The 13,284-nt window shown below is 37.3% G+C and overlaps 1 protein-coding gene across 2 annotated transcripts in view; it reads left to right on the top strand.

The window, feature by feature from the left end:
- The first annotated feature begins 247 nt into the window (after positions 1-247).
- The window catches only part of DNAJC10 (DnaJ heat shock protein family (Hsp40) member C10), a 44,588-nt gene continuing 31,551 nt past the window's right edge, over positions 248-13,284 (top strand). The window contains exons 1-6 of one of the 2 annotated variants that reach the window (XM_045816977.1): positions 248-402; positions 1,955-2,296; positions 3,743-3,908; positions 5,746-5,796; positions 12,129-12,211; positions 12,466-12,597. In XM_045816977.1, coding sequence (XP_045672933.1) covers positions 2,093-2,296; positions 3,743-3,908; positions 5,746-5,796; positions 12,129-12,211; positions 12,466-12,597 — 636 coding nt within the window. In that variant the 5' untranslated portion in view covers positions 248-402; positions 1,955-2,092. Of the gene's footprint in view, positions 469-1,954; positions 2,297-3,742; positions 3,909-5,745; positions 5,797-12,128; positions 12,212-12,465; positions 12,598-13,284 lie in introns of both variants that reach the window. The other variant, XM_045816930.1, reaches the window with a different exon arrangement.

Raw genomic sequence — 13,284 nt, 5'->3', positions numbered from 1 at the left:
GTGTCTGGCGCACGGCTAGCGCCAGTCCCCAAAGTGCTGGGGCGCAGACTTTGCGGTTATAGTGTGTCACTTAGCTCCGGGTTGAAACCGGACCCGGATTCCGCGCCAACCGCCACGTCAACCTTAACCTACACCGCCCTCCCCACCCCACCTCCTCGCACACAAGCCCCGCAACCGGTCCTCCGAGGCCCAGCGGTCCACGCCTTTCCCACAGTGCCCTGCGCCAGGCCCCGCCCCGGCTCGCCCTCGAGGCGGTGCAGGAAGCCGACTGGAGCTGGCGGCTCTTGCTACTGCCGGTACCGCTTAACCTCCCGCATCCGGAGCGCCGCTGCCTGGCTTGCGGCCGCCCGGCTTTCCGAGAGAGCGTGCTTCCCTCCCGCATGCACAGCTGCGCCTGGCCGGGTAGGGTCAGCTGCGGGAGATTGAGGATGGGGGAGTAGCTGCTGGTGGCGACTCCGCAACACCGAGGTGGGCATGGGCCGGGACCCTGCAGGAGCCGGTGGCTTCCCGGGCCCTCTTTGAAGGGAGGGCGGAGCTGCAGTGTGCTTGAATTTGAACCCTCTTCGCTTGGCGTCGTGTTTACTGTGTTCTCGCTCCCTGTCTTCCCCCGTATTACCCTTCTTCACACTGGTGGTTCCTCGCCTCTTGATTCATTTTCTCACGATAGCTTCAGTTATTAGGTCTCCTTTCTCAGCTCTCTGTTCTAAGACTTCACACACCAGGAACACTTGACCATCTCTGTAGCCCCATATCTCTATCTTTTCCCTCTCCCCGCATCCCGTTTTAGAGTGATGGCTGCAAGAGGTGTTCATATTGCATTTACCTGAAGCTTCGACCTGATCCCACAGCTCAGCAGAGAGCAAGTCGTTCACACCCACGCTGAGAACAACTGCTAGGCAGGGAGCACCACTGGACCCAAAGTGGTGTTTGGGGATATGTTCTCTGTTTTTTCCTTTTCGTTTTCTGGTCTGGATATTCGCTAATATCCATCACTATATTTTACAAAGGTATTTTTAGTAGCATGAAAAGGAGGGATTAGAAATGAGCCAAAGACCATTAACAGGTAAGGACAAAAATGAAATAAATGGAAGTTCAGGTTTAAATAAAGAAAGAACCTGAGGTTGCTAGGAAGGTTAGTTTTTTCCCAAGTATTTTGAGGTCCTTGGAAGTAAAGTATACATGTTTAAATGCTGTCTGATCTTAGTTTTCCACTACCCAGGTGAGCATGTCAAAGTAACTGATTGCCTTTTCCTTTTTTCTTTTTATGTATGTATTTCCAACAAACATAAATGTGCAGTAAAGTTACATTGTTAGTTTGCAGTTATTCTTCCATTTTTATAAAATAGTGTCTAATGTAAGCACCTTCTGAAAAAAATACTGGAGGAAAGGGCCTTCTATGTAAGTTATCTATTATAACAATAAAAATTCACATCACTGTTTGCAAGGTTATGTGAAAATACAGACCTTTTGGAAGGTCTGTGCTTCCTTCTAGTACCCCCCGCCCCCTCCCCATCAAAGGATATTTCCTCTAAGTGAAATCTGATTAAAATGAAAAGTGAATAGTGTCAAGGGGTTGAAGAAGTAGTGCAGAAGGAAGCGGTGTTATAAAAGGGCAATGCTTTAGCTGGATAAGAAAAAGGAAGGAAACAGTCCATTCTCCCCACAGCGCTCCCCCCTTCCTCGCTGTTATGTTCTGGTGCTGATCAGAATAAATTGCTGAGCTTGTTTTTTAATAGTTTTAGCTGTCTTTTCCTATCTTGAGTGATTTCATAAATCTGGATACCTAGATATGGAAGCAGCGAAAGGGGCCCCTAGAGAATAGGGCTTGGGTGCTCACCCAGATTTGGTATTTAATGGAGATTATACTGCTAACCATGTTATTTAATAAATAGTTTTATTGTTGGGTTTTCAGGTTTTTTAATGTATTTTTAACTACTTGGTTTCTTCTCTTTAGATTCAGTTGAGAGACGATATTATGTTTGGGTCACCCTTGGAGTAATTGGACAGAACTTCTCAATCTTGCAGATTCATCACCTGGAACCAGCAGTGTTTCTTAATGTTCACTTAAATCAGAACTTGTATAAGGAAAGAAATGGGAGTCTGGTTAAATAAAGATGACTGTGTGAGAGACTTGAGAAAGGTCATTCTCTGTTTTTTAATAGTGTGTATGGCCATTTTGGTGGTCTCAGATCAGGATTTTTACAGTTTACTTGGCGTATCCAAAACTGCAAGCAGTAGACAAATACGACAAGCTTTCAAGAAGTTGGCATTGAAGCTTCATCCTGATAAAAACCCGGTAGGTAAAAATTTCTTTTTAAACATACCTAATTAATGTATTTTAGTAACTTTTGATATTTACCCAAATTATTTGAAATAAGTGCTCAAAGTGCTTAAGAACAATCACATGTCAAAAATCAAAATTCAACTTAAGTACTAAAACAGCAAAGTTCTTGTTTAAAACAGTATAAAGGAATGTCAGTACCAAAAATACAATTCCCACTTAATTTGAAAATGAAATTTCCAACAGTTCTATTACAGATGTCAACCCCAAAGCAGACAATATCTGTGAAGTAGTTTTCTTAGTAAAGTAGGTTAAAATCAAGTATTTTAGAGTGGTAAAATATACATATATATTTCCTTAGAACTTAGAGAGTATGTCTTACTAAAAATGGCAGTAATAGCATGCTAATAATAGCATGCTTCAACTTTTTTTCTATTTTCTCCCATGCACAAATCTAAGACCAGAGTCAGGAAGTATTATAAATAAAGCTTGAGAAATGGTCAAATCAAGTTAATTTCAATCATAACATTTTGTTGTGTATCAAATAATGTAATCTTTCAGAAATAGTTTTAAATCTTAAGGTATTTTTATAAATCATCTACTTAATTTTTTATTGAGATTTAATACTTGTCAAGGAGAGAGATATGGTTATAATTTTAAGTTTCCATATGAAAGGTGTACATCTTCTATAACTATTATTTAGATGAAAGCATTGTTTTAAAAACCAATTCTTTGTTACAGTAATAAATAAGGAATATTTCCAATCCATTTCAGTTGTTGCTCTGATACTAGTTTTTATCATCTGATGGATTGGGGTACATACTTTTTTTTTAATCCACAGCTGAACACATGCTAATTGACTTTAGATAGGGGGGAAAAGGAGGTAGAGGGAGAGAGGAAAACATCAATCAGTTGCCTCTTGCACATGCCCCAACCAGGGACTGAACCAGCAACCTCAGCATGTACCCTGATCAGGAATCAAGCCCGCAGCCTTTTGGTTTACAAGACGATGCTCCAACCAACTGGGCACACTGGCCAGGGTGTGGCACTTACTTTTTTTAGATAATATATTAGTTTAACCTCAAATAGAAAAATAACCTCTTTGTAATTGTTTTAGGGGTAGCACATAATGCATAACAATACTAAGCATTACCAAGGGTTTGTTAGTTTTTTCTCAGTTGCTTTTCTTAAAAGGAATGACTTACATTGTATAACCACATCTATCCTTTTGAGATATCAGTTCTCATTTCTCTTTCACTTTTCTTATGTTTTGGACTGTAGATATTTAAAAATCCTTTTTAAATTTCAATCCATGATAATCCACTTCATCTTGTATTACTACTCCTTACCTTGGTATCTATTCTCCCAGAAATTTCAGGATTAAATTAAATCTAGATACAGGTTCTACAGATACTTGATTTTGTTTCTGAAACAACTGTTATATCTAATATTTTTTAATAGAATAACCCAAATGCACATAGTGATTTTTTAAAAATAAATAGAGCATACGAAGTACTCAAAGACGAAGATCTGAGGAAAAAGTATGACAAATATGGAGAAAAGGGATTGGCAGATAATCAAGAAGGAGGCCAGTATGAAAGCTGGAATTATTATCGTTACGATTTTGGTAAGATGATACAATATTTCTTATGAAGTTCTTGGTTTTTATTTGAGTAAATTTAGAAAATTAATTCTGTTCCTCGGTTATGTAGTTAATGTATGTTGCCTTAACTCTTTAATGTAACCCGGAAGTAGAATTTAAAAGAAAAGCCGTGTGGTAGCTGTGATATGCACAGATCTGAAGGTGTTTAAGCCATAATCTTGTTAAATGTTTTTAAAATTAGGATTTCAATTTAATTGAAAAATATTTGCATTAGAAGTTAAATATTAAGATTTTTAGGGTGTCATATTTTCCAAGAAAGGCTAAAGTTTAAGTTTATTGTCACTTCAGTAGAAATGCCATCGTTAATAATGGTGCAGTGTTGACCAACAATAAGAAATGAGGCAAGAGCAGAGAGAGTAAACAAGTTAAGAAATCAAAGGACCGAGAAAGTACATACAGGTATCAAGGCAAGAGAGACCATTTAGGTACCCAATAGCTCTCTCTTAAATGATTAATTAACCTCAAATGCAGATAAAGAACTGAAGTATGCTTTTATAGTAGACTAAATAAAATATTTTCAATTTATAGCTATTGTATTTGTTTCTCAAGACTAACTTTGTTTTCAAAGTATTATTTTTAGGTATGTTCACTACAGCATGATAATCTGTATGAGGTGTCAGCAGTTATCATTGCAGTCTAAATCTAGCCTGCCACCTGTGTTTGTAAAGTTTTATATTTTATTTGGATTTACAAATTGGAGGCAAGACCGTCCACTATCAAAAGGATTACAGCTCATTTTATTATGATACTGGCTTTATTGCAATGGTCTAGAATCAAACCCCCAGTGTTTCTGAAGTATGCCCGTACAGTTATGTTCATTTACTTACATATTGTCTTATGGCACAGGTGGCAAACACAAGGCCCTCAGGCTGAATCCGGCCTTCCACCTTGTTTCTACCCAGTGGAAGTGCTGAGCTCTCACTTAACTGTTAAGGAGTGGTTACATTTATATATTCGGCTCTTTGAAGGCAACCATGAGGCTGATGTGGCCCCCAGTGAAAATGAGTTTGACACCCCTGCTCTGTGGCTTCTTTCACACTTCAGGGGCAGGGTTGAGTAGTTGTGACAAAAACCCTATGTCCCACAAAGCTTGAAATAATTACTAACTGGCCTCTAGGGAAGAAGTTTGCTTACCCTTGATCTATATCTATCACTATTACTTGGATATTTTATAATAGTAATGCAAAATGTCACATTGGTTTTGATTGTTACAGTAAATAAAATTTATATTTACTTAATAAGTTTATCTCTGACTGTAAATATTTTAATTACAAGACAGTTATAGAATATAATTTTAAGTGATACCACTTACAAAAACATAATTGAAAAGTCTGTAGTTTAGTTCAGAGTAATGTACCTGTGCCAATTTCCTGGTTTCGATATTGTACTAAAACTGTATATCATGTCATCATTAGAGGAAACTGGATAAAGGGTACAGACAGCCTGTACTGTTCTTACAACTTCCTGTGAGTGTATAATTGTTTCAAAAATAAAAGTTTAAAAAACCATAATAGAGACGTTCTGTGGAGATGAAATTTCATGAATTTAGGAATCCCATAAACACACCCATGACAGTCCATACCAAAAACTAATATCTGGATCACTCTTTAAGTGTATCAATCATAGTTCTCTGTACTCTTGGCTTTTCTCTTAGTTGTTGCATATTTTTCAGCTCTGAGATTTAGTATAGTAATCTGATTTTCGATGATTAAAACAAGAGTAAATAACCTATTTTTATGTGGAAATTTACTTTAATAATGAAGTTTTAATTTTATAATTTTTATATACTTTTAAAAATTAGGTATTTATGATGATGATCCTGAAATCATAACATTGGATAGAAGAGAATTTGGTAAGTTTATGGGCATACAATTTTCTAAAACTAGTCTAGACCAAAACTTATCTAAAATTCTTGAGGACAGTTGTATTTAGAATTTAGATTTTTTTTATTTCTGTAGGGTTATCTGATATATATATTAAAAAGTGTTCTATAACCATAATTAAGATTTTCACATTGTTTTTATTTTACTATCATTATCAACTTTCTTCCATTGTCTTAGTGAAGTTTAATGACTTCCCTATGCAGTAGCTATTATTACAGTTATTCCTCACCTTTTACAGGTGAGGAAATGAAGTCTTGGAAGGGCTAAGTAAGCAACATCCTCAGTGTTCTATGTGTGTGGGTTGTGTAAGATTGACAAATTTGAAATTACGGTGAACTGGTATCCTTCTTTGTTCTATATAAGCGTTTTCCAAATTATTAAAAGACTTTCACAAGACTTTAGAGTATATTAAGTGAATGAAGCCTAAAACAAAATTGTATATGTAGTATAATGCAAACCATGCAAATGTTATACACATATATGCATAGAAGATAAAAGTTAGGTAAGAACAAAGTTGCCATCATTCCATCTGGTACCTCTTAATACTACTCTTCATGTTAACTATACTTAGACAACCTGAGGCTGAAATTTTAGTTGAAGAAGTCGAGGGAAAATAACACGGATGATAGTATTATTAATTTGTATTTATATAAATATCACATTAGTCTCCTTGGTTGAGGGTCTCTTTTTATTACTAGTTGTTTCTATTGGTCTAGGTTGCTTAATGTTATCTTTTGTTATCTTTTGTCTAATTATATAAATTAGATTACTTTGAAGTTATATATGTTATATGAAGTTATTTTAAAGTTAAATGTGTTTTCTTCCTCCGGAGAGGAGTTACGCTTTCTTCTGGCTAGGGTCACTAACAGTCTCAGGTCAGCTTTACCAAACAGAGTAAAATGATTTAGAAGCTGAGCTTTGGGTTTTAAGAGGAATAGTCATTTTCCAGTTCATCTTTATTTATAAGACCCTTCGTTACATGAGCCTGAACTCCATTTTTGTCCCTCTATCCTCATAAATCTATTGAAAGCTCTGTTCAGTTTCTTACACATCAACCCCCTCATCTAGAGGTGGCAGATGTTGGTCCTCTGATTTCTGCCTCCTCCCATACCCTGGCCCCTTATTCTTCACTACATTGGTAATGTTCTTGCTTTCAACAGAAATCTTTTATTTTTTGTTCAGTTCTGTAGTTGTAGGCAGGCAGTTAGTTCTAATTACATAGTTTTTTATCAGGAGTGGAACTCTATCTAGATAATGTGTATCAGTAGTATAGAAGAGAAACTGATTAGTAAACTCCTCTCTGAAAGCCTTAAAAATATTCTCATCAGACTTCATTTCAAGATGGCAGAGTAAGTAAAGGCTGTCTCTGCCTCCTCCCACAACCATCTCAAAGTTACAATTAAATTATAGAACAAGCACCCTTGAGAACCACCTGAAGGCTAGCCTTATAACTAAGGCTATAAAGAAGCCACATTGAGATTGGTAGCAGGGATGGAGACATGAAACAGGCTAGTACTACACTTGTGTGTGGTGATTAAGAATTGGGAGGGATATTGTGGCTGCAGAGATCCCCACTGAGGAGCAGTGGGTTCTAGCCTCACACTGGGCTCCCCAACCTGGGGTTCCAGTGCCAAGAAGAGTCCCTACAACAGCTGGCTCTCAAAATCAGCAGGGATTTTACCTGGTCAGGCAGAGGGCTGCTTTAGACCCAGGCATACTCTTAAATGAGCCCAAGCACAGACTCCCTCCCTCATAAACACTCAACATAAGCTCTAGGGAAGGCATGTACTGGAAGGAACTGAAGTGTCAGGCCTCAGGGAAAGGGTTGGATGGTTAGTTCTCTCCTAAACTAAAATACTGGTGGGTGCCATTGCTCTGTTTTTAAGCCCTCCCCCCACATAGCCTGCAGGCACAGGCAAGCACTAAATCTAAGTCTTCCTTAACATGGCTAACACCACTGCCCTACCCTCATGGTCCTCTGAAATCCTGCCCTACTCAATTCACATGCCAGACCGAACTTCTTTTGGAGACTAAGCCATACAAGCTGCAGACCAGGCCCTCACTGCTGACTTCCCTAAAATCTATCAGAGATCCACAGACTCCAAACATGCAGTGACTGGCCTCAGCATGCCATGCACATGTTGCTAAGTGGATCCAAGCCCAGGATTAGTGTCAGCCAGCCTTGGTTCACAGCATAATTACTCCCGGGCACCTCCAAGCTCAACACAGGCAGTTACTAACTGCAAATCACTTTGTAGCTCCTACCAGGTGGTCCCAAGGCAGTAGCTGACCTTGGCCTGATTGGAGCCCCACCACAGCCCTCCCCCCCACCAACCAACACATCTGGTGGCCAGCCTCAGACCATACCAGAACATCACACAATTAGTACCATAAAAGATGCACTCAAAGGGTGAACTCAGCAGGCACCAGAGTCCTACTAAAGCAAATCCCACTCAGTGGGGTCAGCCCCTGCACAACAGCTTGCCTGCTATAGTCACGGCCAGTACTTCCAGCCATTCAGCTGGGATCAATTCCACCAAGTGGCATGCCAACAGTAATCAAGGTTCAACTATAAGAGGAGAGCACACACAAGCCAGCAACACCCTTGGAGCACCTGGCACAGGTGAACAGGGAGACTATACCACTGCACCCCACAGGACTCCTGCTACATAAGGCCCTTCTGCCAAGACTGTGAGACCTAGCAGACCTACCTAATAAATAGAAACAAACACAGGAAGACAGCCAAAATGAGGAGATAAACAGGTCCCAAATGAAAGAAGAGGACAAAACTCCAGAAAAAGAACTGAACAAAATAGTCATGTAATCTCCCAGATTATATATACTGATTATAAAGATGCTTAATGAACTTACAGGAAGAATAGGTGATGTCAGTAAGAACATCAATGAAGAAACATAAAAGGAGGTAGAAGATAAGGAATTGGTCAGAAATGAAGAATACATTAGAGTCTAGAATAGATTACGTGAAGTTGAGAATTGAATCAGCAATTTGGAAAACAAGATAGCAGAAAACACCTGATCAGAACAGTAAAAAAATAAAAAAGGATAATTTATGAGTCCTCTGGGACAACATCAAGCATAACATTCTCATCATAGGAGTATCAGAAGAAGAGCAAGAAAGAAGGATTGAAAACTTATTTGAAGAAATGATGACTAGAAACATCCCTAACCTGCCAAAGGAAATAGACATAAAAATCCAGGGAGCACAGAGCCCGAAACAAGATGAATCTGTAAAAGTCCCATACGAAGACATTAAAATGTTAGTGGTTAAAGACAGAATCTTAAAAGCATCAAGAGAATAGCAGTTAGTGACCCACAAGGGAGCTCCCATAAGACTGTCTGCTAATTTCTCAACAGAAACTTTGCAGTTCAGAAGGGATTGGCACAAAATACTCAGTGATGAAAAGCAAGGATCTACAACCAAGATTACTGTATTCAGCAGTGCTATCATTTACGATTGAAGGAGAGGAAAAAGCTTCCCAGACAAGACACAGATAAATGAGTCAATCACTAACAAACAAGTTTTAGTAGAAATTATAAAGGGACTTCTTTAAGAAGAAACAAAAACCTATGAAAAAGAACATATCTCAAAGGAAAAAATTCTCACAAAGGCAAACACATAATAAAAGCAGTGGATCAACCAACAGTAAAGCTAGTACAGAAGGCTAAAAGGCAAAAGTAAGAAAATCGTGTGTAATTACAACAGTAAAGTAAGGGATACACACAAACATGCCACAAAAAGAGTAAAAAATAATAAAAGCATAAATGTGGAGGGGGTGAGTAAAAAATGGTAATAATTATAGAATGTGTTTAAACTTAAGCAACCACCAACTTAAAACAGACTTACAAATATAGCTTGGTATATATGAAGCACATGGTAAGCACAAACCAAAAATCTAAAGAGATACACATGAAGGGAAGAAAGGAATCCAACACAACCCTACAGAAGTCATCAACAAACAAGGAAGCAAGTAAGAGAATAAAGGAAAAGAGAACTACAAAAACAGTTCAAAAAATAAAATGGCAATAACTACATACCTGTCCATAACTACTTTAAATGTAAATGGATTAAATGTCCAATCAAAAGATGAATGGATAAAGCTGTGTCACATATATGAAGGAGGCTCCCCCCTAAAAAAAATTTTTTCTGGACACCCAGCCCCTTGCAGTACAGGCTTTCCCCGGTAGGTGAGTGTTGTAGGAAACCATCTGTATCAGTGTTCCAGCTGGTGGTGGTGTGAGAGGCTGCAGCTTCAGTAAATTCTTTTGGAAAACTCTTTCAGTGCACTTGGCTATTTCATGATGGGTGATTTACGAGCACACCTGCTCACACCCTGCTGAGCGTTCAGTAGTTTACGACCCAAAAGGTCATAACCTCCATGCCACACCCTCCCTACTCACTTGATCTCACCCCAAACAACATGTTTGTTTGTTTGTTTGTTTACCTGGATGAAGAAATTCCTTGAAGGGAAATGTTTTGTCCATGTGGAAGAGGTGAAACAATAAAACAGCAGAAGCACTAAAAGGCACCAAAATTGCCAAGTTGAAAAACTGTTTTGAGCAGTGGGAAAAAACGTCTCAATAAGTGTATTGTATCAAATGGAGAGTACTTTGAAGGTGACTGAAGTTTAAACATGTAAGAATGAATACACAATTTTTAACAAATAAATTGCGTGTTCTTTTATGTATCCCCTCGTATACAATGGAGTATTAGCCATAAAACAACAACAACAACAAAAGTCTTATAACTTGCAACAATACGGATGGACTTAAAGGGTACTGTGCTGAGATAGGTCAAAGACAAATACCATGATTTCACTTACATGTGTAGTTCTGTATTTTAGAAGCCAAAAGATTGCATTTTGAAATACATTTGTTGTATTCTTAGTCATTGGGTTATGCAAAAATATCCCATTGATATTTGATAATACAATATTAAAACATTTTAACCTTATTATACAACAGTGGAAAATGAATAAGTATAAAATCTGTATGAAATCAAAGTACCAAGATAGGACATATATTTACTGTAAACAAGGTTTTGTGTCAAATTAGGTGCCATTCAGATTTTTGTTGTGCATTGTATCTTTAAGATTTACAAACAGTAATACCATATTTAATTACTGCTCTTTTCATGTGTAAATAACCACCTCATTACTTGTTTATAGCTTATGAAATGTCCCATTTCTATTAATGTTTGCACTGTCTGTTAAGATTTTATCTAAATTAGTACCAGGTAGTAGTCTAAGTCAGCATGGCAATTATTTCGATCACCTACATAGAGTTACCTATTTGCCAGACTTTCTAAACATTGCCAATGAACAGCAGATAAAATCCTAAATTTCATACTTTGTAATGTATGGGTTAACTGTTTTTCCTACAGGTTTGTGTGCCTTGTAATTGAAATGTAGGTGAATATTGAGTCCTACATATGTTACAAATTAACCTGAATCAGTTACACATACTTAGAATAGTATGCCTGTTTTGATGTCTTAACTATGCTTGCTATAACCTGTGAAAATTTTATTTAAAAATGAATTTTAAATAAACTAATTTTAATGTGGAATTATATGCAAACTTTAAACAAGAGCATATGTCTTCACCTTTTTATCTTAAATGTTGAAGCATATCCTTACAGTGTTAAGAGTTTTTAAATGAATTTTGTTGATTTGCATCAGATCATGACATATGGTTATAACATATAATGTATTATTGGCTAGACATTACATGGTTTTCAGATCTGTTATTTTACCAAATATGTATTTATGCTTTGAATTGTTCAAAATCTTTAATACTTTTCATATAACCCAGTTTTTCACAGCAAATGTCTTAAGAGCAAAGACTGCATTGAATCCCAGAGTCCTTACTAGTATGGTGTAGGTCTCTAATCTCACTCTTTCAGTATATGAAGTAGTTGTCAGAATTGATCACGTGTTTAACCTGTGTTGCCCATAGTAGAAGAGCTTAAATCTTAGTCTCTCTTGGTGTTTCTCTTCATTTCTCTCATCTACACAAACTTTGTGAGGTTTGGCTATTGCATCCTTTCTTTTTACAGCTTCCTGGTGACTGTATTAAGCAGTTCAAGTATGAGCTTCGAATAGAAGGTATTATTTGATAGTTGAAATGTTTTCTTATAGAAAAAAATGTATAGAAAATAATTTATAAAGGCAGTATGAAAGATGTATGACTTTTTATCTTTCTGATCTCAACAAAAATTTTTAACCAAAATACGACAAACCTTTAGTAAATAGTTCTAAGTTGTCTTGGTTTCATTTACTTTTAGATGCTGCTGTTAACTCAGGGGAACTGTGGTTTGTGAACTTTTACTCCCCGGGATGTTCGCACTGCCATGATTTAGCTCCCACGGTTTGTATTTTTTACATCCTGATTATTAAAGTTTTATTATTTCTGATTGATATGTTGAGATTTTTAATATATTGAGGTATTTCTGTTAATAGCAATTATAAAAGAAATAATTTTATTTTCACATATTTATGGTTTTTATTTGCTAGTATAGTCTCCTTGAAGAATATATAGTTTGAAGAGTGTTCAAGGCAAGAAAAATGGTCTTATCAGAAAAATACTTATGTTTTCTTTTTTTTCCCCTCTGTCTCTCATAGTGGAGAGACTTCGCTAAAGAAGTGGATGGATTACTTCGAATTGGAGCCGTTAACTGTGGCGATGATAGAAGGCTTTGCCGAATGAAAGGAGTGAACAGTTATCCTAGCCTCTTCATTTTTAGGTCTGGAATGGTAAGGGATAAAGTTAGCATTTTTTAAATTTGTGGACCTTGATAACAAGGAAAAGACTGGAGAAGACACAATATGTGAATTTGTAGAATGTTTTGATATTTAAGTCTTATTTTAGGTGCCATCTTACTAGGCTCTAGTCATAAAAAAACATTTTTGATATACCTTTAGATGCCATTTGAGTTGACCCACCATAACATGGAGGTTGGGGCACCTCAAAAACATGCATGTAGTCTTGACTGGTGTGGCTCAGATGGTTGGTCATCTTTCCTCAAAGCAGAAGGTCTCTGGGTTTGATTCCTGGTCAGGGCACATGCCTGGGTTGCAGGTTTGGTCTCCAGTTGAGGCACATGCTACAAGCAACTGATTGATGTTTCTCTCCTTCTGATTCTCCCTTCCACTGTCTCTAAAAATGAATAAATAAAATCTTTAAAAAAGAGAAAAATGCATGTAACTCAAGTGGGCACTGCACATACACAGACTCCCAACCTCCTATTGACCCTTCAACAAAAGGGGTTTGAACTGTGGACATTTAAATTGAGCAGGCCAATTGAAAAAAATTCCCAATATAAGTAGACCCATGCAGTTCAAACCCACATTGTTCAATGGTCAGCTATACTTTCAAAATTAAATGTTTGCCGATTTCATTTTCTGTTTTAAAGAATATCATGTAACTGCCCTGACTGGTGT

This window comes from Phyllostomus hastatus, unplaced genomic scaffold (genome assembly GCF_019186645.2).
Source record: "Phyllostomus hastatus isolate PE091 unplaced genomic scaffold, TTU_PhHast_1.1 phas_contig_1, whole genome shotgun sequence".
Classification (NCBI taxonomy): domain Eukaryota; kingdom Metazoa; phylum Chordata; class Mammalia; order Chiroptera; family Phyllostomidae; genus Phyllostomus; species Phyllostomus hastatus.
Note: the sequence above shows the minus strand (reverse complement) of the source record. Positions and strands in the feature narration are given on the sequence as shown.